At 33.8% G+C, this 27,086-nt stretch overlaps 1 protein-coding gene across 1 annotated transcript in view; it reads right to left on the bottom strand.

The window, feature by feature from the left end:
* Positions 1 to 27,086, bottom strand: part of NAALADL2 (N-acetylated alpha-linked acidic dipeptidase like 2) — a 967,277-nt gene that overhangs the window by 352,082 nt on the left and 588,109 nt on the right. Inside the window, exons 7-8 of the mRNA XM_047786685.1 lie at positions 7,180 to 7,272; positions 4,056 to 4,261 (exon numbers count right to left, since the gene is read on the bottom strand). Of these exons, the coding sequence (XP_047642641.1) occupies positions 4,056 to 4,261; positions 7,180 to 7,272 (299 nt within the window). The remainder of the gene's footprint in view (positions 1 to 4,055; positions 4,262 to 7,179; positions 7,273 to 27,086) is intronic.

The following is a 27,086-nucleotide window of genomic DNA, read 5'->3' as shown; positions in this document are numbered from 1 at the left end:
GAAGAAAGTGATTCAGTAGAATAGTTTTCCACTTCTCAGCTAAACCCTACTTCCAAAAATTGAAACTGATCCTATTAATAAGGTACCATTAAGAAGTCCTTCTGTTATTTTCCTCCTTTTCTTGCACAAATATTTAATGAGTAATTATCATGATGGCAGTTCTATAGAACTATTCTAAAAACCATATTACTTCATGTCTTAGAAACATGTCTTTCTGTTTTCCAACACTATCAGATGAAAGATTGCAAGGACTTGTACACCTAGAAAATCAATGATATTATTCCTAATTTATGTTGAAAAGTCAGACATACCGCTATAAAAGAGGTGAAAAGACTATTCATTGAAAAAAAAAATATATATATGCAAAATGGATGCAACAAGAGATTCTCATACTAAGTGAAGTATCAGAGAGACAAATACCATATGATATCACTTAATATGTGGAATCTAAAATATGGCACAAATGATCCTATCTACAAAACAGAAAGAGACTCAAGGACATGGAGAGCAGACTTGTAGTTGTCAATGGGGAGGGGGAAGCTAGTGGGATTGACCAGGAGTTTGGGGCTAATAGATGCAAAACATTACATTTAGAAAGAATAAACAATGAGGTCCTACTGTACAGCATAGGGAACAATGTCCAATCTCTTGGGGTAGAACATGATGGAAGATAGTATGAGAAAAATAATGTTTGTGTATATATATATATATATATATATATATATATATACCTATGAATAGGTCATTATGCTGTACAGCAGAAATTGACACAATGATATAAATCAACTATATTCTAATAAAACATAAAATTTATATATATATGTATATATATGTATGTATGTATGTATATATGTATGTATATGCACATATGCTGTAACCATGACATGCAAAAGTTCCCAGGCTAGGGACCTGAGCTATACCAGTGACCTGAGGAACAGTAGTGAAAATGCATATCCTTAATTACCAGACCACAAGGGAACTTCAAAAACAAATATTTTAAATAAATCAAAAAGATAAAATTTAAACTTAAGTACTCTGCTTTTCACATAATATTGTTATTAAACAATTTTCATTATCACATAAGAGCAATGGAAAAACAGCTTCTATTTACACATTACCACACTGACATTATCTCTATGTCACTCCATTTAATCCTCATGAGAACCTCATAGCATAGGCATTAGTGCACTCATTTGAGGAACCAAGACTTGGAGAAGTTAACCTTGCCTAAAACCACATGCTTTATGGTAGAGAGGATATGAACTCAGATTTCTTTCACTGTAAAATCTGTAGAACTTCCACAAGAACCTGAAGATGAAGATTCCTTACAGTTTTTTAAGATACTTTTTAAAAAACCTCTTTAGTAAAGAGAGCCTCAAGGATCAAGATCAGTATTGAGTCAAATCTCTAATAAATCTATCTCTAATAAATCTGTCACTATAAATTCCATTTGACCAGTATCACCTAATACTTTTAATTAAAACTTTGTATTTTAAGGGGTTCCTGTGCCAACACAATTAGAAAGGACACTGTGACATGTCAACAAGTGCTTTTCCCACTCATCTTCATTAGGGAATATGTTTAGAGCAGAAATGGGTTTCATTCTAAAAGAAAATGTTTCATTGTAAGAAGGTGTAGGTTCGATAAGAGTAAACAGGAAAGTTAATAGTTTTCTAAATTCTCCTCAATCAGATTGGTACAAAAAAGATTTCATGAATTGTACTGAAATAATCTAAGATATAGTAATTTACAATAGTATATTTTATGAACTAATAATGTACATATTATTCACCATTTTCTTTGCTTACTTTTTTGTATACCTAGTCATAGAAAAAGCCAGAAAGTGACTGAATATAGAATTAGTTGTTGAATAGGCATACACACATAGGTACTCTACAATAGAGGCCTGTAACATTTCTGCATAGGAAAAGCCTTCTCTAACATAAATATTTTTTTTCCTATGGACTCCCATAGGAGAGTAACTGTATTTTTAATATCTGTTGACTGAGAAGCTATAAAATTACCAAAAGATACAAAGGAGATAATAATCCACAAAATATTTTATTAATACAAAATATTTACCTAATTTGAAAATGTAATTGCTAACTGACACATAAGGCCATCAACTTACAGGTTACCATTCAAAAAAATTCAAGGACCATTTGCAATACACTTCCTCATGCACAGAGGTTAAGGATGTTTAAGAATTTAAGTTAGGAACTGCTAATGTCACACAAGCCTCCTTTGAGAATACAGTTTAGCAATATATAAGCTAATTTAGAATGAACATAAATTGACTATAAAATTACTAGATAGATACGGAGGAGGCTTGTGAGATAGCGGAAGAAATTTTGGAAAAGAATCTTTAAGATGCTTTCTTAAAATGTGCTTTATTATTACAAGAAGACTAAAACATTGTTTTATTTGTGGTAAAAAAAATTTTTTGAACTACTAAAATCAAGCCAGATCACAAATATACTCCCCAAATGTTTTTTTAAATTGTTTATATCCTTAAAGTAATTTGGAATAGGAGTTTGAGAGATTGGTTCAGCTATTACATTTCCATCTTACTAAAAATTTGTCAATTTTGAAAGGTTCCTTCAGCAATGAAATTTCTTTATTTGAGTTAGTTCTTTTGAGTAATGGAAAAAAATTCACACCACTAACTTGAATATGGAAAAGCCTTTCAATTTGCAATGTATGAATCTTGATAAACTTTGTAACTGTAAAAATTTTCTCATTTTGAAGACTTCTAATTAAAAAGACACTTGCTATTTTCTTTTAATCACTTTTCTGATTTTTTTGATAGCCAATAGACATTTTATCTTTTTTTGAATGATTAAACAGTAAATGAAACAAGAGAATTTCTCATTAGATATTTGGGATTTTTTTCCTCCAAAGGTGAGGTAGTGAACAAACTAGATTATCAAATTGTTTCATTTTCCTAGCTAAACTTGGATGTTTACTTCTGCATTTTTCTGTTAAACTTTTTATAAAATGTTAAAATAGGATATCAAAGAGTTCTACGATGTTTTTATTGTTGTTAATGTGGCATCAATACAAAGTTGTCATATTCCATTAAAAACACAGTGCGTTTGTAAGACATATCAGAACCATTTGAAACATAATTATTCCGGCTGTATTCCAACTGTGATCCACTGAATGCAAGATTTCATTTGAACAAAGACTTCCTATGGTAGTTAGGCAGGCAAGTAGGTAGAGATGCGGGTAGAAAAGAAGAAGCAGGGAGGTAGGGACATAAGTACAGAGGGAAGGAAAGATTGAAAGGAGGAAGAAAAAAAGGGCAGAAGGAAGGAAACTGCTCTTTTGACTCCCATCTCTATATTATAAAGTATAACACTAAATTAATAAATGTTTAAGGAGTTTCCTTCATGATTCAGTGGTTAACAAATCAGACTAGAATCGATGAGGACTCGGGTTCACTACAGCCTCACTCAGTGGGTTAAGGATCTGGCGTTGCCATGAGCTGTGGTGTAGGTTGCAGATGCGGCTCAGATCCTGCATTGCTGTGGTTGTGGCATAGGCCAGCAGCTGCAGCTCTGATTCAACCCCTAGCCTGGGAACCTCCATATGCTGTGAGTGTGGCCCTAAAAAGACAAAAGACAAAAAATATAAATATAAATATAAATAAATAAATAAATAAATATTTAAAACAAAGATTGTTTTCTAATTTCAGAAAATTGCTAGAAAGGTAAAACGAATAATCACATGTATCACTTATCCTTTCTTGTCTGCTGCCTGCAGCCTAAGGAGAAACACAATAACCAGGTAAACACTGTGGGCCTACAGAGTCTGCAGGTCTGGTAGCCACAGGAATAAGTTCCACACCCAGTTCACAGTTGTCTACCTTTAATTCCCTGTCATTCTTAAAGGTGATCTCAGAAAATCAGCATACTGCCCACCCTGGTTGAGATGCATATTCTTGTTCATGGCTTCATTAATTTTTCTTTGTCTACCTCAGTTGAGAAAGAGAGAGAGAGAGAGAGGGACTGCATGATTATGAGAGCGAGGTATAGTAATTAATGCACATTTACCTCTCCCCATTCATATGAGCCAATATTTCCAAAAGCTGTTCCTCCCCATGAACAGAAAACAATAGTGCGGTCGGGTCTCCATCCTCTCTTAACTCTTAACATCAAGGCCCGGATAAAAGCGGTGATGATGGCAGTGCTACTGGCCCATTCTTGCCCATTATAACTGTATGCGGTATGATGACGGCTGCCAACTAGGATATAACGGTCTGGAAATAGATGGAAACAAGAGCCATTAAAACACAATATGAACCTTAACAATAAATTTAATGACATTTACATAATTCTACTGCACAACTGAGCAACAATTATGCAAAACTGTTCTAATAATTAAGACTACTTTAACATTTTTCACCCACTGTCTTGATTCACACATCTGTGTATATCAAAGCAGAGGCAGCTGCTGAGCTCGATTATGAATCCAAAGCTTAGATCCATATTACTGTCCTCTGCAACATGGATGTTAATTAATGAAGTATACAAATATGATACAATGAAACCCTTATCTAACATTTTACCAGACTCATAGTAGGAAGTACCCTATAGACGATGTGTGTATGCTCAGTAAATGTTAATGAAGTATTAATACATTTGAGGGAACAGTTATTCAGTAGCTATAAGTATTACAGATGTGGTAGTCATGTATGGCTTTTGCAATAATGAAGTATTTAGGGAATGGGTCTACACTTCCAATTTATAGTTTTAGCCTCCCTCCTTTCTCTGAAGGAAAAAAAAAATAATTTCATCCACTACTATAAAGTTTCTTTCTCACATATATTATTTTTTATAATCATATAAAATCCATTAGATACACTACTAGAAAGACCTCTAGGACACAAGGATGGGTTCTGTATATTACTGACTATGGTCAATAATAAAGTAGGCTAAAAATGTATATCCAGAGTTTCCTCTGATTTTGTTGTCAGTGAATGTTGTTGATACACAGCTAATTTACTTGACCAAGTAGCCCTATACATCTGTGTAAAAAGATTAGATTTCTTTTCTGAGTGTTATTTCATTATGAGCTTGATGGTTAAGTGTGCAGTTGAAAGACTTCCTGCTTGGGTTTGAATCTAGGCTATTTATTGTACTAGCTGTATGATCTTAGAAAGCTTATTTAAGCTTTCATGCCGTAAATTTTTCAAACATAAAGTGGGAATAAGTCTATTCTCCAAGTCCATGATTTTCTTTTCAAAAACAGCATATACATCATCTACTTGTTTTGAGTTTTAGGCGAGTTACTATTTGCAAGGCACTGTGAACAATGCCTGACACATAATAAGTACTACACATGCGTGGAATGAACGAATCATCCCTTGACTTCATGGCATCAAAAAAACTACTTTATGGAAACATCACTGTGTGAAAGTATTTTAGTTTTCCACATTGATGTTGGAACCAACAATTAATTTGATCTATCAAAAATTCATCAGAATTTAATTCATAGTGCACATAATGTGCCTGTGATGTTGAACTGATTCATTCATTTTCTAGATATGTGTACAAATTCTGTTTGAAATTGTCTGTGTACTAGGTAAACCATATATAAAAATCTTAATACTAATTGATGATTGTTTCTAATTTTCAGTCATTAAATAAGAAAATCACGTGAATGAGCAGCCAATATTTTTGTGTAGAATTCAAAACAAAATGAGAAGCTTTACATATTATACACCAAAGAAAGCTACTAGTAAATTGATTTTAAAACTTGTTTTTTCTACATTGAATTTCAAAAAGGAAAGTCCTTTTATCTTAAAGCTAGTATAATTTTGTACAATTTGTTTTTTCAACAATAACTAGCAATACAGTGATGATGATAAACATTTCTAGTGCTTCAATTAGACATCCTTATGACGGAAATTTTTTAAAATGGTTGAAATGCAACAGTAACAATTTCCAAATTTATTTACCTCTTGTATTTAAAGATGTTATCATCAGAGGTTGTGCAACATTGCTACTGTGAGGGAAGACATCCATGAGTTTTTTTTTGAGTTGGCTAGAGGAAACTTTGGAGGGAGATATAAAACTTGATCTCAAAATTTCCTGTTAGCGATTATAGAGTCAAATTCACTTCAGTCATGAAGAAGAATAATTCTCCAAGGAAAATGAGTAAATATTTTAACCAAATCAATAGAAGTGGCACAAATGTACTAAAAGACTTAGACTCTACAATGTACATCAAGCACATCAGAGAGTAATATGTAATTCAACTTCACAATTTTTTCATAGGAGTTGATATTAATCTCTTAATTAATATATGTCAGTTATTTTCACTTTTTCAGCCTGTACGATTTCATCTGAAGATTCCTTAAACATCCTATAACAAGGTATAAATTATTTAAAATTTAACCAGGTGATCCTTTTTAGAAGCACCTTCAAAACTTAAAGTCAGACATACATTAGGGAGAATTATCAGCAGACCAAGGGTCAGAGATTGGACACAGATTAACACTGAAAAATATGAGGATCAGCAGTTCCCATCATGGCTCAGCAGAAACGAATCTGACTAGAATCCATGAGGACACAGTTTCAATTCCTGGCCTTGCTCAGTGGGTTAAGCATCTGGCATTACAGTGAATAGTGGTTTAGGTTGCAGACTTGACTCAAATCTGGTATTGCTATGTCTGTGGTAGGCCAGCGGCTACAGCTCCAATTCAACCCCTAACCTGGGAACTTCCATATGTTGTTGGTGTGGCCCTAAAAACACAAAAGGAAAGGAAAAAAAAATCTGAAGATCAAAACTTTCATTTTTTAAAAAGCATATCTGTAAAAATATTTTCTCTTTAACATTTTTTTCTTGATAAAAATAAAATCTTCAATGATGTTATAGTGAATAAAAGAAAAAGAAAACATTGGTTTCTGTGCTGAATTCACAGGTACATGCTGGTTTCACAAATTTAAACTGTTTTGTTTTTCTTCTTATACTCTCTACAATAATTTATCTTGGAAGATATTTAATAAGAAAGAGAATAAAGACCTGTTTCTTGGTTTAGTACTGACCCATCCTTAGAATGCTATAAACTTGTAGTTACATCTAAAGTCGGACATTTAACTATGCTACTTATACAGGGATTTTCTTTTGATGTTTCATACAAAGTGTAGATTATAAATACTTTGCTTTACTTACCTGGAGATGTCAAGCCTTTCAAATATCCAACAACATTAGTGACTGTTTTGAATTTTGTGACTGTTTGAATTTGCATGTTGACAATTCTTTCCTCTAAAAAAAAAATTAAAAATTATTTCTCCCAATTCTGTTTTTTTCTTAAAGCATGCAAATTTATTTATCCAATACCATCAGACAACTAATTCCAAACAACCGATTTTTTCTAGACAACCAAAGTTACACTTTCTTTCTTTCTTTTTTTTTGTTTTTTTTGTTTGTTTGTTTTTTTTATGGCTGTCTAGCAGCATATGGAGGTTCCCAGGCTAGGGGTCAAATCGGAGCTGTAACCTCTGGCCAACACCGTAGTTCCTGGCCTACACCATAGTTCCTGGCAACACCAGATCTTTAACCCACTGAGCAAGGCCATGGATTGAACTGGTGTCCTCATGGATGCCAGTCAGATTCATTTCCACTGAGTCATGACTGGAACTCCCAAAGTTACACTTTCTTGGCAAAAAATGTATTCAAAACTTTGTGTAGACATTATTTTAGGTGTTTAGGTGCTTGTTACACAACGATGACTAAGATACAACTGCTAGCCTTATAGAAGTGCAGAGTCATAAATAGGCAATTCTAAACTTCATATTAAGAACTGCAATGGAGTTTAATGTGAAAGCACACAGAAGAAGATGACCTCAGAGAGAGGTGGGCAACTCATATTTTTAAAAGAGTAAACACTCAGACAAAACTATTTCCAAAGAATTTTAATTACTTTTCTAGCTTCAGAAAAATAGCATGTTAAGATAATTTAATCTTTTCTGTATGACTTATTATGACATTATCACTTTGAAAATTGTAAAGCATTATGCAAATTAAAAGAAATCTTCCTTAATCTACATGTGTTTTCAAATATTGCAGTTTTCATTTCCACCTGTATATGTTGGTCTCTCACCTCTCTCTAAATCTCTGTCGATTGCTCTGCCTCTGAGCTCTCCTATTCTTGCTTGATATTCAAAATCTTTGACAGAAAATAAGGCAAAGAAACCATTCAGGAGGGACTCTAGTCACAGCCCTGAAGTGAGTGGTCTTTGAAGGTTTTGATGATGATGTGTGTTAATCCTGTATTTGATGGATCCTGGGAATTCTGGGGTGGGAGGTGGTTTCTCTAGGGGGAGTTCCAGGGCAGCCGTGTGATACTGTTGGAGAGGGGGTGGCAATTAGGAAACAGCTAATGCAACATAGGCATGCTCTACTGACAGGCCTTCAAATGTCACCTCTTACTGATAGATGAAAACTTTTGATAAATAAGTTGCTTCTCTCCTTGAATACATCCTACTAACAGTTTAAACAGTAATTCTGTTCATTGAATCTGTTAAAATTATAACTAAAACAAGAATAAAGAGGTCCCAAGAGAACACCTGAGCACTTCATATATGAGAAAAGGAAATCTGCTTGGAACCTGAGTACTGTGGTTCTAATTTAGGTGTTATGCAGTTTTATTTGTTTTAAAATTGATATATTCTTTTTTTAGAGCATTTTCAGAATACCAAAAAACTGAGCAGAAAGTACAGAGTTCCTAAATACCTTCTCTTTCCTCTACTTCTATTATTAACATCCTACATTAGTGTGATCAATATCTGCTGCCAGTAAAAAAACAATATTAATACACTGTTATTAACTAAAGTCTCTATTTTACATTAAGTGTCACTCTTTGTATTGTACTTGCTCTGGGTATTCACATAGTCATAATGGCATGTATCCACCATTACAGAATTGTTTCATTGCCCTAAGAATAATCTGTGTGTACCTATTTATTCGTTTCTCCCTTTCTTCCTCTGGAGCCACGGGATATATATTTTGGCTGTGCCTGTGGCATGGGTAAGTTCCAGGGCCAGGGATCGAACACAAGCCAAAGCAGTGAGTGATATAAATGTGTCTATAGTCTTGCCCTTTCCAGAACATTGTAGTTTGACTCACATGTTTTTGTTTTTAATGTATAATTCCCTGTTCTAAGTTTGTTCCAAATAGTCCAGATATAAAGTTTAGATAAAGGAGTCATAATCTTATAATTATTGCTCTTTTTAATCCTTTCATCTTATTTTTGAGATAGATATAGCTAAAGAAGCTTCTCTGGTTCTCTAAGATTCAATAACTTTTATCAAATTCAGTGGTGAGAAAAAGTTATAATATGTACAAGTATACAATATACTGCTTGAATGTTAACTTACATTAATATAGTGACTTATAATTTATACTAGCCATCTGCACACATATATGCCAATTCTCATTGAATCTCACTGATTCTTGAAACCATTTGTCAGAAGTTCTGTTTATCTTTATTTATTTATTATAATGAAGCATATAGGGGCAGATCTGAGACTCAAACTAGGTCTTTATATAGATATTTTTATCTAAAAAATAAAATTTATCTCACTCTAAGACTATTTTTTAGTGAAATGTTCTTCATTTATAAAATAATAAAAAATAATGCATAAAATGATGATCCACATCTAGTTGTAATATGTCATTTTACTGTATTTCCTTCATCGGTACCCTTTGGCAATAACCAAATAAATGCAACTTTATAAACTGGGTTCTTTCTTTGAAGCTAAAATCATTTCAAGTTTTTTTCTTGGAATTGTTGTTGTATAGATACATTGATAGATTGATAGGTAGGTAGGTAGATACGTAGATATAGTTACATGTAGATATAGGTATAGTCATAAACATTTTCTACATTTTTTCTCTGAGGTATAAATGATGAATACTATTATATGATTTAGGTGTACAACATAATGATTCGACATTTTTAAAGGTTATTTTCCACTTACAATTATAATCAAATATTGGCGGTATTCCTTGTGTTGTACAAAATATTTTTGTACTATTTTTTATTTTATACATAGTAGTTTGAAACTCTTAATCCCTTACTCCTATCTTGTCTCTTCCACCTTCCCTCTCCGCACTGGTAGTAACTAGTTCGTTCTCTGTATCTGTAAGCCTGTTTTTTGTTTTGTTTTGTTTTGTTTTTCCCTGTTATATTCACCTGCTTGTTTTACCTTTGAGATTTCACAAGGAAGTGACACCATGCAGTATTTGGCAGTATTTGTCTCTCTCTGTCTGACTTATTTTTTATTGGCTTTGACATTTTACACAGATTTTATTACTTTTTTTCACTCAGCATTGTCTTTTGCATATTGAAAATAAATTGATAGTAAATAGAACTCTGGATCATTCATTTTAAATGCTAAGTAGCATTTGGTTGTAAGATCAACCCCAGTTTATTTTCTAGTTCTATTACTGAAGGTTAGTGAGGTTGTTTCCACATTTTCATCACTACAGTGAGAAAAAGAATATTTTGCATTTCTTCAAATAGATAACTAGAAGTAGGATCTCTGGATTATAATATATGTATGTCATCATCATCTCACATAATTATTATTCAATTTTGGGGTACTTATAGACCATTATTATTATATAAATTTGTATAATAATTTTTCCTGTATCATAAAGAGACTTTTCAGGATTTTATTAGGATTGTATTAAATTAATGGACCCATTTTAGAACATTCTGTCTTTATGAATATGGTATGCCTCAATTTATTTCAGTTGATTTTATATCTTTTAATAGGGTTTTATATTTTTCTTCATAAAAGCCTTGCACAACTATTATTACATTTCTTTTATGGTTTTCATATGTTACCAAAATATAGCATTTATAATTATCGTATTGTGTATAAGCATGCTTTTTAATTTCATATATTAGTCTTTAACCAGCCTTCTTGTCAATTTCCTATAGATTTTAATAGTTAATCTATAGAGTTTTTATATTTGTTTTTCTCTGTGGATACCAGCAAAGGATGGTTTTATTTATTTATTCCCTCCCAAACTTTATAGCTTTTTAGAGCTAGCATCATTTTGTCTAGGACTGCCAGTACACTGTGGAATGGAAGCAGTAAAAGTACCATTCTTTAATCCTTGATTTTTAGTCAACTTAAAAACAGATTTCAAAAAAAATAATATATATGTGTATATATATATATATATATATATATTTTAAATGTTTGCTATAGGTTTCTGGGAAATTCCCTCTACAAGGAAGATTATTTCTTTTTCCTTTGCTAAGAGGTTTTAGCATAAACAGATGTTGAATCATCTTTTAAGTGCAAGACTTTTCAATTTACAATGTTAAAAAATGAATATATTCCTGAAATATAACCTTCTTGGTTATGACATACTTTCTATACTTGATTATTAAAATTTTGAGATATTTGCATATATATTTTAAGTTATTTATTGGTAATTTTATCTTTCATTTGTTCTTACCTGCTTTCAATATATGGATTATACAATTTCAAAAATTTTTAGTGATCTTTGCTTCTTTTCTTTGATTCTGTGAGTATTGATAAAGCACAGACATTACTTATTTCACAAAGGAAGGTAAAGATTTGTATAAAAAACTATTTGGTCCTGGTATTTTTTGTATAGGGGAAAACAAGAGTACATTTTCACTTTATTTCATTTTTATTTCAATATATTTTTATTTTATTTCACTTAATATTTTCAAAAAATTATTAACTTATAAATTCATATTTTTATGTTTACTTCTTCTAAACTTATTTTTGTATGTAGTTGTTCATTCTATTACTGTTTCAAAAAATCACTGTCATTTATCTAAATTTCATTCCATTTCTAACATTAATTTACTTATATTTCTCTTTTTTTCCCCCCTTCATTTATCAGTTTTACTATAGTCTAGTTAATTAGAATTTAAAAAATAAGTTTTGGGGTTTGTGGCTTCTCAATATGTTTTTCTTTATTTTTTTTTCAATATAATGTTCTATGCTTATTAGCGTCTTCGATGAATTTTGCCTCAATGCTAAGCTCATTACTTTTAGTCTTTATACATGTATTTAAGGCCACAGATTTTCTATGTAGCTGTAGTACATTCATCTTCATATATGGTGTTAATATCTTACAGATTCTATCATTTTGAATTTCTATTGTAATTCTTTCTATAGTATATATGTTAGTTCAAATAATTTTTAAATACTCAAATGTCTGTTACTGTGTTAATATTGATATCTAGTTTAATTTAAAATGAACTGAGAACAAGGTATACATGCACTGATACTTTGATTTTAGATGAGATTATGGGACCCTAAAGCCTAGTTCATCTAATAAATAGAGAATAAACATTTTTTAAGTGTTCCATATAAATATACATGTTCCCTATTACATGGATGTAGCATTCCACATATAGATCCAGTTAATCAAACTTGAAAACTGTGGGTATATCGTTATTAACTGTTCTATATACATTTTTCTGTTAATTATTGAGACATGCTAAAGTTTCCCATATGATGTCAATTTATCTTACAATACTATAACATTTTTCTTTGTAGATTTTTAGGCTAGCTAGTTATGTATATGAAAGTTTGGAATTGTCCTATCTTCCTGATTTCTATATAGATTATAAGAACAATTATTTCTTATACTATTTCTATCCCAAATTTTTTCTAAAGCACCCCCCACCACATGCTAATATAATTACCCCATCATTCTTTTGCTTAGTATTTCTCTAATACATATTTTCCCAGCATTGTGTTTGATTTTGCCAGGTATCCCAGGAGAATCTTTGGCCTGGGGGCAATTTTTATGCTAATTTTTTGGCTTGATGTTTCTATACTACAATGGTAGTGAAAATTCTAAGCAAGGGTTTTTGATTTCTAAAGGATTTTGTTTGTTTGTTTGGTTGGTTGGTTTTGTTTTGTTTTAAATACAGAGCTCAAGCAGAAAACAAGCTTTTCTCCATCAGTGGGTAGATTTCTTTCTAGTTTTCCTACTTCAACCCCATGGTCTTAGTTTTAGATAGGGAGGTCCGTTATAACTCTATGCTCCCTACAGGCCCATAACCATGCCTTTTTTCCCCATGTGAGTGTCATATTCCCACTCTAATTTACTTAATTCAGTGGGATCCATAGCTTCTCAACATGAGGAAACCAGAGGATCAACCTGTTTGCTTACTTGTCTGATTTTTCATTCTGTCTTTATTTTTGTTTCTGAATATTTTATTTTCTTTCATGATAGATGTTTTTTAAAAAAAGTTTTTCTTATATTTCATACAGAGTTCTTAGATGTATGCATGGATAGATTTCCAGTTATTTTGCCTGCCGTCCTCTACATCCTGAAGTCTAAGACTTTTACTAAAAGAACTGCAGAGGTCTGAGAAAGTGAAGTGAAGACAACCTTTTTTGATGCTATAATTACATTGGACCCTTCCAACTGACAGAGGAATCCTTTATATATCATAAAGCCTAGACAAGGTCCAAACAATGGCATACACCATAGCAAAATGTGGCTTTTCATCTATTTATCCAATCCACACATGTGATGTTGATCCTAATAACATTGTTTCATAGTATTTCATACCCATGTCTGAAAACAAATAACATAGAGCCTGTTTTGCTTCACTAAAAGCAGCATTACAATCACATTTTCAATTTTAATAATGTTAATAAAATCTTGGATAAACTTTCACTTTCATAACACATCCATTGCTGTTGGCATTGCTAATTTAAACAACCCACTGGTAAGGCAATATTACTCTTCAAAGCAATAATGTTAGCAGTCTTGCACTTTGGAATTCATCCTACAAGAATAATTGAACTCTTTGCAGTATAATTATAACAGCAATTACAGAAAATAACATAAATATCCTAAACAGTGAAATTACTTAGAAAAGTGCAATAAAATGTGTGGCTGTTAAAATGTAAAAATAGTGTGCAGAAACATGGACACACTGTAAGTGAAAACAATAGAATACAAAGAGATATACATAATGATTGAACTTCAGAAAAATGTATGTTTATGGACAAAATATTTTAAAAGAGAGTTTAGTAACTGAAACATGAATTGCTTCAGGAAAGGCCTCATCATATCAGCTAGGTATAAGGAGGATTTCCTGAAGCAAGAGGGAGAAAAACTACTTTAAAGAAGTTTGAGCAAAAACCTAAAGTCCCCAGGGGTGGTGGAATTCAAAATTGAGGAAATTGTCTTCTCTCCTTTTACCATTAAATCTCTAGAGACTGAGGCTGCCTGGCAAACTGGTAAAAAGTGAGGGTGGTTTAGAACAGTTTCGTAAAAACTGAGACATACCCTCTCATCATACAAACCCATAAAGGCCAGACTTTAGCTCTGCCTTAAAGGCCACAAGAAGTAAACATGCTAAAACATACAGTACATGAATTTAAAGAAATATGCATAATAACTAAACAAAAAATACAAGGGAATGCATTAGCAATAAGAAAAAAAACTGTGAACATTTGAAAAAAAGAGGAAATAATAGTTATGGAAAATAGAATAGTTGAAAGAAATACAATAATAGAAAAAGTAGGTAGAGGTAGTAAGTAATACTTATACCTCAAAAATGATCAAGAACTAAAACATGAGATTGAGAATTTTTTCTAGGAAACCACGGAAAGGAATAAAAACATAAACATACAACTAAAAGATGTGATAAATAGAAATAAGATTTCTTGAAAGAATACCAGAAGAAGGAAAAAGAAATTGAGGAGATAAAAGAGATGAAAAAACTATTTATTACTAATATTTTTCCAGAAAAAAAGGAAAATCATCTATATACTTTGTTGTGAAATTTAAAAGCATCAAAGACAAAGAGGAAAATTCTAAGTATTTCCAAAGTCCAAAAGTATATCACTTAGGAAAGAAACAAGAATCTGATTGATACTAAGAGTGTCAAAAACAACATGATACAAGAAAAGTCATAAATTAATATTGTTAAAGAAATAAAAATATAGTAAGGGAAAATCTGAACCTAAAATATCTGTCAACAGGAAGTGAGGGCAATTTAGGTGCCATTCTTAGAATAATGGGTATATTAAATTTAGTAAAGCTACTCTTTTAAATATTATATGACACCTGGAAGCAATGGAGTAAATGTACATATGATAGTATGGATAAATAATAACTACAGAGTGCTAAATGAAAAGAAAAAAGAAGGAAAATAGAATATATTATTCACAGATATTTATGTAAATTGAACACACATATGCTCAAAAAATAAATTTTCTTCCTTATCTTCTTCCTTTCCTTTGTCTTAATGAATGAGTTAGTCCTAAAGTCATTAGATGGATTGGCCAAGATTGGCACCTGTGACAGTGGCAGTAGATGATGCCATATGACCCAGATGAAGGTGTGAGTACCATGTGAGGAAGAGAAGGTATCCAAATGGGTCAGGTGGTTCAGCACATGGTGTGAGGGCCTAAACATGATGAAGGTTTATGTGTATTTGTGTGAATGTGTGTGTAAATCTAAATATGGAGAGGAAAGCAACAGTCAGGGAAAACAGTATAATGAGAGAAGTCATTAAAGCTGACTAAGGGCATCTTCCCTTAAGAGCTGAACAAAACACAGCACTGGAGCCTGAATGGAGTGAGGAAGCTAACCACATCGGGGGTGGGAACAGGCAGAGCATTTGATAATCCATGTGTTGCAGTGCTTGGCTTTGTTGTCAGAGCCATAATGGAGTAAAAGATGCATTCTTGCGGAAGAGGAAGGAAAGGCATCAACTAATTACACTCAAGGGAACTGGTTAATCAAGTAAGTAATATTCAGGATAATGAGAAGCAGATTTCTCAGTGCCAGGTATGGGATTTACAAACATAAAAGGAGATAAACACTAGGTGTTGACGCATACTGCTAATATTTTTTCAGATAGATATTTAGATAGATATAGATATAAAGCTATGTATGTATATATGTTCATATGTATTTATACCAAAATACAATATTAAAACATACATTTTCCTAGCTTTGTTTACCAAGAGGTCCTGAGAAAAGTAACACTCCAATAGCAATGAGCACACTTAGCATCCACATCTTGTTTTCTAGACAGAATGCTCCACTCACAGGAACTAGGGATCATTTGAGAAATGGTTGATAACAGGGTTGAGGTATGCAAATACAACAGAATTTGGTACACCTTGCTAAGTAAAAAACCAAAGAAATACACAAAGAATTCTGAGGAGGTTACAAAGGACACAGAATCCAAGTAAAATTTGCTGTTACTGGCTAATCTGGGACAATTTGACTATCAAAATAAAAATAGGATTATAATTCATTGAATATACTAGGAATAAAATCTTAGTTATGTGATAAATTGATAGTTTATTTATAAGTATAAAACACACAAATAGCAAAAAAAAAGAAAGTTGTTTACAGTAGAAGACCAATTAAGTTAAAAAGCAGGGATGACAGTCTTAGAAGGTCACTGTTGGCATCATCTTGGTAATGACTATTTGGTCAAGAAACATCAGTGAATATGGAAACTAGCAGGTGAAGGTAGAAATGGCGGGGGTAAAATGTTTTCATGATTTCAAATACTTATTGATTATAAATAATGAATAAAGGGTAATTTTAATGAGATTTGGTAGCCATGACCCTAATCAAGATCAAAGTTTAGCTTTACCAGTAATGGGACAAATTAAAATCAACAATGGGCAAAACACAATTTCACTTCCATATTGCCTCCAAAGCCTCAGAACCTAGATTTATTCAAAAGAAACATCAGATACACCCAGACTGGAGAACATTCTGAAGATAACTAGCAGGTAAACTTTGAAGGTGATAAAGAAATAAAAGTCAAAAAAGGTAGAAACTGTTCCAGGTTGAAGAAAATGGGATATTTGACAATTTAGAGCACATGACCCTAGTTTACATCTATTTGCTATTTAAGACATTATTGGGACAATTAGCAAAATTTGAATAGAGCCTACAGAGTGCCTAATAGAAATAAGGTTAGGACTATATACAAAATTGATCAGTAACAGGGTGTAATATATAGCTTGGGAAAATCTCTTCAATACTCTGTGATAGACTATATGGAGAAAGAATCTGAAAAAGAATGGATATATATGTATATGTGTAGCTGATTCATTTTGCCGTACACTTGAAACACAACATTGAAGGTAGCCTATACTCCAGTAAAATTTATTGAAGAAAAGAAACAATAATTTAAAAAAATAAATAAATAAATGCGTCAGTGTTTAATTCCTATTTGCAACAGTTGTGTTGTTTCTGCAGGAGAGTGTTATTGTTTATGGGAGAATTCAGATGCAAACTTTCTTTCTTTTGCTTTGTTTTTTTTTTTGGGGGGGAGGGGGGAGGATTCTTTTTAGGGCCTCACCTGAGGCGTTTGGAAGTTTCCAGGCTAGGGTTCGAAATGGAGCTACAGCTTCCAGCCTACACCATAGCCACAGGAACACTGGATCCAAGCTGTGTTTGCAAGCTACACCATAGCTCACAGCAACGCTGGATCTTTAAGCCACTGAGCAGGGCCAGGATTGAACATACATCCTCATGGATACCAGTCAGGTTCATTACCACTGAGCCATGACAGGAACTCCCCCGATGCAAATGTTTATCATTTCTGTAGACTTCCAAAGGGTAGTGGAGGAAAATATTTCTTTGTGCTATTCTTGCAACTTTTCTGTAAGTTTGAATGTATTTCAAAATAACAACAAAAAATAGTTTTGAAGTTAGAAAATCTTGGTGAACCTTTGGATGTAGTTTATTACTCAAAAAGTCAGTGCATGTATATGTGGGCATGTATTGCTACTTTAACATTTCCAGCTCACATTTACTAAATGTTTTCTGTCTTTCAGGTTCCATATTTGGATGGAAGCATTAAATGTGACATGTGAGGTTCAAAAAATTTCAAGATGACAAAAATGTGTTCCACTCAGAGAACATTTGTATTCAAATAGGGTGAGGGGTGTTAGAGATAAGAGACATAAAAGCAGCTACCTCTTTCCAGTTCCAAATTTCATCATGTGAAAAAAAAAAAGTATCTGCTACAGAATTTATTTGATAATTTTGCCTTGTATTTTTGTTGTTGTTATGAAGGCTCTACCAGTTCTCAGTTATCTTTTTTCACAATAGCTAAGAAAGCTTCATATCCACCTGCACTGTGAGGAAGCATTCCCAGTATCTAGGAAAAATCCCAATCTTATTCAGAGCAATTGGAGACTAATAATTGCCACTGAGTCCCAGCTGTAATAATTAAGTTTCTGTTGGTTTCCTAGACATAGTTCTTCCTCAAGTTCCTAATCTTCATTGGATATTTGTCTTGTTCTATGTACCCTTGTCTCTTTTCTTGGCTACGTGACTTTAGAATAGAACTTCTAGAATTGAGGATTTGAATTACTTTTTATTTTATTCCATTTTCTTGCACCCCAGGGGCTGGAATCTGCTCTAGAAGCACAATTTTGATGATTGGGGCTCTGTTATCTGCTAACATCTTTCCTAATTGCCAAGTGCTTGCCTAAATATCTGTGTTACAAATCCTTGTGGATTATATGCTATCATAATTTGCATAGCTTTCTGAGTGCTCCATTTTTCCACATGGGATCTCCCTATTGCCAAACAATTTTCTGAACCAACACTAGCAGCTGCATATCATGTGTTCTAGACAAGGATCTTATTTTAAATATTTGTCAATTGATAGATTATACCCTGGCCATTCAGAATGGACTGGCAGCAAATAACTAGAATGTCCATACCAGTGTATACAAACTGATATCAGATCTGCCCAGACATCATGTTCTTTCTGCCATATTGGAATTTGCTCAGAAAGTGCCCTTCAGTCCTTCCTCCAGTGAATGTAGCCCTTATAGAAAAGGATTCTTGTAGTGTTAAGACCCAAATGTTTCCAATATATGTTGCCTCACATGAATCAATGGGGCATTCTTGACCATATGCTGGTTACTGACAATAACATCAGCTACAAGAAAAGTTCCTTAAATTTTTTTTATCCTCAAATCTCAATAATGAGTTTTCTAATGCAAACATTAAGAATTAATTTCAAGTTGACAAGGAAATATAAAATAAAAGAATTAATTAAATAAAACCTCCAAGAAGCATCCCACAAAATTAGATGATAAGACACATGCAGGACAAGCATCTTCCCCCTGAGACTAGCGAGTGTCAAAAGAAAAAGAGGATCATACTACATTAGAAGAAACATTTTTTTTACTTCTATATTTGATGTTGGTTTGGATAAATCCACTACACAAGCCTGGAACGATTAGTAAAACTTAATATATAATCTGTATACTAAAAAACATCAAATTTACTATCAGGAAAAAAAGTAAATATATTTAATTAGATTAAAAGTTCCACAAATGTGTATACATATAAGTATGTATAGGTACATTTATATATAAATCTAGAGGAATTTACATCAAGGGGTTGATAGTGATCATTACTGGTGTTAGAAATGTGTTCTATATTGAATTTCACCCCTTAAAATTCCTATGTTAAAGACTTCAACCCCAATTTAGCTATATTTAGAGATAAGGCCTTTAAGAAGGTAATCAAAGTTAAATTAGATTTAAAAAGTTACTCTAATTCAGTAGGAGTGATGTCCTTATAAGAAGGGGGCTCTGAAGATTCATTGCTCTCTCATGTGTGCACAGAGGAAAGGCCATGTAAGGACTCAGAGAGAAGGCAATCGTCTGTAAGCCAGGAAGAGAGCTTTCACCAGAAACCTAATTTTCTCACACTTTGAGTTTGGGCTGCTCAGTTTTGCCTCTAGAACCATGAAAAAATAAATGTTCGTTGTCTAACGCATCCAGTCTTGTTATGGAAGGCTGAAATGACGAATACAAAATATGTTGACTTGCTTTCATAGTCTTGTTTATTCTTTTCTAACTCATAATAGAAATTATATTTTAAAAAGAAGAGTAGCATTAATCTCCTCAAATTTTCTTTAATACTGTAGAATTTTGGTTCTGAAAATCTGAAACTAGCATACAGATATTGAACAAAAACTATCTGGTCTCTTTCCACACACTTTTAGGCAATAGTAGCCAACCCAAGAGTTTAGTGAACACACACACACAGACAAATCCATGTGTGCATGCACACTTGTGAGCTTGCACACATTTGGAAAAAAAATTTTTAATTTTATTGAAATATTATTATTACTATTTTTTGCCTTTTTAGGGCTGTACCCATGGCATATAGAGGTTCCCAGTCTAGGAGTCCAGTTGAAGCTATAGCCACAGGCCTATGCCAGAGCCACAACAACATGGGATTCGAGCTGCATCTGTGACCTACACCACAACTCATGGCAATGCCAGATCCTTAACCCACTGAGTGAGGCCAGGGATCAAACTTGCATCCTCATGGATGCTAGTCAGGTTCTTTAAGTGCTGAGCCACAACGGAAACTCCTAATGAAATATCCTTCTTCTTCTTCTTTTTTTTTTTTTGTCTTTTCTAGGGCCCCTCCCGTGGCATATGGAGGTTCCCAGGCTAGGGGTGCAATTGGAGCTGTAACCACCGGCCTACGCCAGAGACAGAGCAACACGGGATCCCAGCCGTATCTGCGACCTACACCACAGGTCACCGCAATGCCAGATCCTTAACCCACTGAGCAAGGCCAGGGATTGAACCTGCAACCAGCAAAAAATACACACAAAAAATGCACACCAAAAAATACACACAAAAAAAGCTAGTCATATTTGTTAACCACTGCACCACGATGGGAACTACTATTCTTTTTGTTTTTGTTTTTGTCTTTTTGCGATTTCTTGGGCCGCTCCTGCAGCATATGGAGATTCCCAGGCTAGGGGTCGAATCGGAGCTGTAGCCACCGGCCTACACCAGAGCCACAGCAACTTGGGGTCCGAGCCGCATCTGCAACCTACACCACAGCTCACGCAACGCCGGATTCTTAACCCACTGAGCAAGGGCAGGGACCGAACCCGTAACCTCATGGTTCCTAGTCGGATTCGTTAACCACTGAGCCACGACAGGAACTCCCCTATTCTTTTTAACTTTTAAAATGATCTAACTAGGAAGATATACTGAAGAATGTGAACACCAGGGGAAAAAAAATAGCTTTTACCTCTTTTTATCCCTTATAGTAGTGAAATGGATTACTGTAATTTTCCACATCTTTCTACCCAAATATTCTACATATCACAGAGCATCAAATTAATCAGGAGACTAGTCATCTGTAACAATATCTGTGCTGTACATTTTCCATTTGTCCATCTGAAGCTATGTTCATCCTTTACCCAGTTCTTTGCCTAAGGTGGCTCACCTCTGTGGAGTACATCTACCTCACTCCTTTACACTTGACTTCAAGTTCAATTTAGTAAACAGAAGGTATCAACCAATGATCAGCAGGTTGGGTAAGAGAAAGACTATTTTCCATCACTCTCTGGCTGGGCACCTGCTGTCAGTAACTGCATTCCTTAACAGAAACTATAGACTGCTAGCTCCTACAACTCAAGGACTTGCCACTTCCTATAACTACTCCCTCTTCTTGCCCTTCAGGTTTAGTGGCAGGTAACAATTACTATCCTTGGGGTAGTCAATTATCCCACACTCTTTCATAGGCCCTTGACTAAATTCTCTTGGATTGCACATTTTTAGTGCAGTATTGATTTCCTGATGGCAACCTGATTTATATATCAACCAATGTGGGTATAATCACAGAGTCATCCATATTGTACTTCCAGGAAATAAATGAATGGAGATGAGGTGAAGAGCTCTATTTCTGGCAATATGTTGACTTGAGATATTCAGACCAAACCTCCCAATGAACACAATTAACAATGTTTAAAAAAAATATCCAGCAAAACTTGTCAATAGCATATAAGATATAGCAAGTAAGTAAGGAATTACTAAATCAACATATAAGTTGTGATGGGAACCCAGATAAGTAAAGCAATAAAGTGGTTTCTCAACCTGAGGGCATTTACTGAATCTGGAGAACTTTTTATTCTTGATAGTCTTGTGGAATACAAAAGTCCGAAGAAAAAGCTCTAGGCCTGTCCATGTTAGAAGGAGAAGGTTGTTCTAAATAAAAAAGAGATTCTTGGGAGTTCCCTTCATGGTTCAGTGGTTAATGAACCCGACTAATATCTATGAGGATGTGGGTTCCATCCCTGGGCTCCCTTAGAGGGTTAAGGATCTGGTGTTGCTGTGAGCTATGGTGTGGGTCATAGATGTGGATCAGATCCCACATTGCTGTGGCTGTGGTGTAGGCCGGCAGCTACAGCTCCAATTGGACACCTAGCCTGGGAACCTCCATGTGCTCCAGATGTGGCCCTAAGAAGACAAAAATAAAAAATAAGAATTTAAAAAAAAGACATTCTTCCTCCATAAAGTAGGAATCCTAAAGTGCAGCACTACCTACTCCCTTCCAAAGGATGAAGCATGGGGCAGAGCAGAAGAGATGCCTAAGAAGCTATAACTCTAGGATAACTCTAAAAGAAAGCAAAAAGTATTTATAACTTCTAAAATAGTAGAGGAAAATACAATGACAAAAAAAATCTAAAACTAATGAAAGATATAAAACAAAAAGACAACATAATACATGGTAGGAAGAAGAAACCCAAATCAAGGTGAAAAAAAGAACCATAATTACATTAGTAATCACATTAAATGTAATGAATTAGGTGCTCAAATTATCAAGAAGACATGTCAAAAGAGAAAGATTTAGAAAGATTGAAAGTGTAAAAAAAAAAAAAAGACATAGCATAAAGATATTAACCAAAAAATAATAATGTAGCTAAATTTGTATCAGATCAAGTCAAATTCAAGCCACATGTTTTATGCATAAAGAAAATCACTTAGGAGTTCCTACTGTGGCACAGTGGATTAAGGATCTAATGTTGCCACAGCGGTGGCATGGGTCACAGCTGCAGCTCAGATTTTATCCCTGGCCCAAGAATTTCCATATGTTGTGGGTGTGGCTGAAAAACAAAAAAAGAAAAAGAAAGAAAATCACTTCATCTGATAAGTGCTTCAATAAACTACAAAGTTTTGATATATTTAAATTTACAAACACCTAAGTAAGGACCTCAAAGGACTTGGAGAATAGACTTGTGGTTGCCAAGGGGGAGGGGGAGGGAGTGGGATAGATGGGGTACTTGGGGTTATTAGATGCAGACTATTGCCTTTGGAATGGATTAGCAATGGGATCCTGCTGTGTAGCACTGGGAGCTCCGTCTAGTCAATTATGATGGAGCATGATAATGTGACAATAAAGAATGTATACATACATGTGTAACTGGGTCACCATGCTGTACAGTACAAAAAAAAAAATAATGTATTGAGGAAATTTAAAAAAGTATATAAAATTTAATAAAAGAAAAAATGCTAAAAATATAAAATACATCAGTACCCACAGTGGGAGATTTTAGCAGTACAAATAGATACAGAATATTCAAATGAACTGATTAAGAGATTTGGTCTAAATGGACATGTATAATACTCTATACTTGACAAAAAAAAATCTACACTTGACAACCACACAGTACACATTCTTTTTAAATACTCATGGGAGATTAATTATTTCCTTTGCTATAAAGGAAATCTGAAAGAATTGAAATAATATAGAAATAAAGTGGAAACATGCATTCTAAGGAAAATCCAAGTTGTTTATCTCTTCTTCAGAAGAGTATGATACCATGATACCAAATAGCTGCTCAAAGCATGGCAGAGGCAGTTATCAAAGGGTACTTCCAACTGGAGTTGAACCTAAAGGGCCCTTTATGGGGGAGATGGCACATTCGTGGAGTTCTATAATATACTGGGACTTTACAACTTAGAGACACAAAATTCTAAGACATATCTATATAACAGTAAATAGAACAATAGGGAGAAGTTTTGGATACATTGAAGAAATAGCAGGATATAGAACCAGAAAGGCATTAAGGGATTTTGGGCAGTTTTCAAGACAGTAAATGACACTGATTGTCATTATGAAAAAAGGATTGTGAAAAAATGATCTTCAAAATATAAGATAGGGTATGCTCTGATGGATTTATATGTAAACTATAGAGTTTAACTGGAGTTCCTATAATCTCGAAGGAGTGACAGGTACTTGAGAAATGATGTGATAAGAATGCAAGAAACTGTAAAAAAATTGCTGAGAAACATTAAATTGGAAAATACTTGTTAAAAGAATTTTGCTTAAAGGTGTGTGTCTCAGATTGTCTTTATGTCCTCCAGCAAACAAACAAACAAAACTCTGCGCTGAATCTAAGCTGAATCATTTTCTTAGATCAAAACTATCAAGACAGAAAGCTGGAAACCTGAGAAGTTCTGGTGAATGACAGATCTGTGTCACCCTCCATAACCCAACCTGTACTCCTCAGGAAACAGAGAATTGACTGTACTTTCTGTGGACTTTGGACAATAGGTTTCCCACCTACGTTCACTCTGTTTAAGACCCTTGATGAGCAGACCTTCAAAGTGATTTCTGAAGCTTTTTTTCCCTTTTGTCCGTGGACTTCAGACTGGCAGCTCATGAAGGCTGATCTTTAGTTCTACAGATTACTCTGCTATCAGCTTCTAGCTCAGACTCTTAGGTTCACTGTGCAACTGGCTGCTTGAAGAGCCATAAAATTGGGGTGTCACCAGTGCAGTTTAGTGATTCCTAACATCTTAGCTTGTGTCAGTCACAAGACCCATCAGTCTTTCCTACAGTAGTCTGGCTCACTGATTTATTTATTTATTTATTATAAAAAAAGAATGGCCATCATAACCACATGAATGTTATATAGAAGATGTCTGAACAAATTACATTTTTCTTTATGTTCTTCTGAATATTCCCCTGACATGTTGATGGCCAGTAGTTATTAAAGACCACTCTGCTCTAAAACAAGTTTTCAATTCTTTTATTTATTTATCTTTTTATATACTGGGGAACTAAAGAATTCTCTCTTTTACAAAGTCTCCCAAAGCCACACCATGTCACATACATACCACTCCATTATATACTTCACACACACACAACCATACATACAAGCACACACACAATTTTAAGACATTCTTTCACTAGAATAGCACAATGAATTCCCGAATCTTTTCACTTGCAGCAGCACTGGGGCTACTCTGAATGGGTTGATTAGTCCCACGTGTAATAAGAAGTAATGCTGGATTTTTCTGCACTAACATTTCTTGTTAATGCATTTAAAAAAAAAAAAAAAAAGCTAATAATGTAGGAGTTCACACTGTGTCACTATGGGTTAAGAATCTGACTGCAGTGGCTCAGGCTCAGGTTACTGCAGAGGCATGGGTTGGATCCCTGGCCCAAGTGCAGAGGGTAAAAGGATCCAGCATTGCCACAGCTGTAGCTTGGATTCAGACCCTGGCCTGGGAACTTCCATATGCCACTGGTGTGGCCTTAGGGAAAAAAAAAAAAAAAAAAGCTACTATGTATTATTTGCCAATAAATTTCAGAATAGCCACAATTTGTAGATAACATGTTAAATATATATTTCTATACTTCTACTCAAGAAATGATAATAATGCATACTTTCAAGTAGGTGTTAAATTAAAAATATGCATCTTCAAAATTCATTTGAAATATTTAAAAAGTATAAACATTAAAAGGCATTATATTATTTTGATAAAAATAATTTTGAATGAAAAATATATAAAATTGTGAATAGGGAAATAGTACCTATATATGACTATGAACATACATCCATTTGAAGATATATGATCCAAATTTATTTATGTGAAAATTTGTCATCACTAACAACATTAAGTTTTATGCATTATGGCAAGTAAACTTTTTCTATTTATCTAAAGTAATTAAAGATATTAAAACATTTCTTTAAACGTGATTCATCAATACTTTCCACTCTAAATTACATTAATGGATTTTATACTTTCTCCTCTCATTTTTTTTTCACTACAGTTTTAATTTTTTTAATTTTTTAATTTTTTATTTTTTTTCGGCAAGCAAGCAAAGTCTTTATTACAGGAAAGCAAATAGCTCCCAGGGCTGCTGGAAGAGGGGAGAAGAACTCCCACTCTCTATTGTCCTCTAGGGGTTTTTATCCCTTAAAGATAGGGGGGGTACAAATGTGGGTTCCAGAAAGATGTGGTTTTCTCCCATTGGGCCTTGCCCAGTTACCTATATCAGTCCTTGTCTAACAAAGGCTTTAGCGGTAGAAATGTCCCATGAGTTTTGTGGTTTCTTTGTCACAGGGTGTTAGGAATTAATGTCCATCTGGGTATAGGTTCACTCCCTATAGTAAACAAGTCCTGTGGGAATGTTACCCCCTGGAGCTCTTAAACCAAAAATGTTAATCAATAGCCATATCAAAGAAGGCATAGAAGCCCATGCTCCTACACTGGCTACCTGAGTTATTATTCTGCCTCAATCTCCCCTTCTAGAGTTGGAGACTTTAACTGTGGGAGAAACGGACAACTACTGCTCTGACTACCTCCTGCTGAAAATGGGCATCTTTAGGAGAAAGCAGTTAGGTTTCTACTTATGGGCAGCCACAGTTTTTAAAAGCAAGCTCAGATTGATATATGAAAATGTAAATTTCCATATATTGATTGACTCTCATGGAGAAAGATTGACAATATGTAAGATTAAGGGGTAAGACCTACAAAAAGTAAGGCCCTGGAAAATTAAATGATTTCAGTATCAAGTTATCTAGGCAATGAAAATAATCTGTGTATATTTGGGCAAGAACCCTTCTCATGCTTCTTTTTCCTTTCCTCATACAATATTCATAGTTCTCCCAAGATGTGCTATACAAATGCCGTCTTCTGCATTTAACTTTGCTGAGTCTATTCGTGTATGCAGATACTTAATTCCTTGGTTTAGTTTAAGTTTTACAATAACAGTTAGATAGCTTTTTTTTGCAAGCAACTAAAAGTTGAATATAAGTTGATAGAAAAAAAGGAAATGTATTGACTCATATATGGCTAAATCAGTAGATTTGGCTTCAGACAATGCTTTAATTAGGCATCAAATGATGTGGACAAGAGTCAGTCTCTCTCATATGCTCTCTCACCACATGATTCACTTAGCCTTTCCTTGTGTTGGCTCCATATTCAGCTATTATACCCCCAAAGTCCTAA

The sequence above is a fragment of the Phacochoerus africanus genome, chromosome 1, assembly GCF_016906955.1.
Source record: "Phacochoerus africanus isolate WHEZ1 chromosome 1, ROS_Pafr_v1, whole genome shotgun sequence".
In the NCBI taxonomy this organism is placed as follows: domain Eukaryota; kingdom Metazoa; phylum Chordata; class Mammalia; order Artiodactyla; family Suidae; genus Phacochoerus; species Phacochoerus africanus.
Note: the sequence above shows the minus strand (reverse complement) of the source record. Positions and strands in the feature narration are given on the sequence as shown.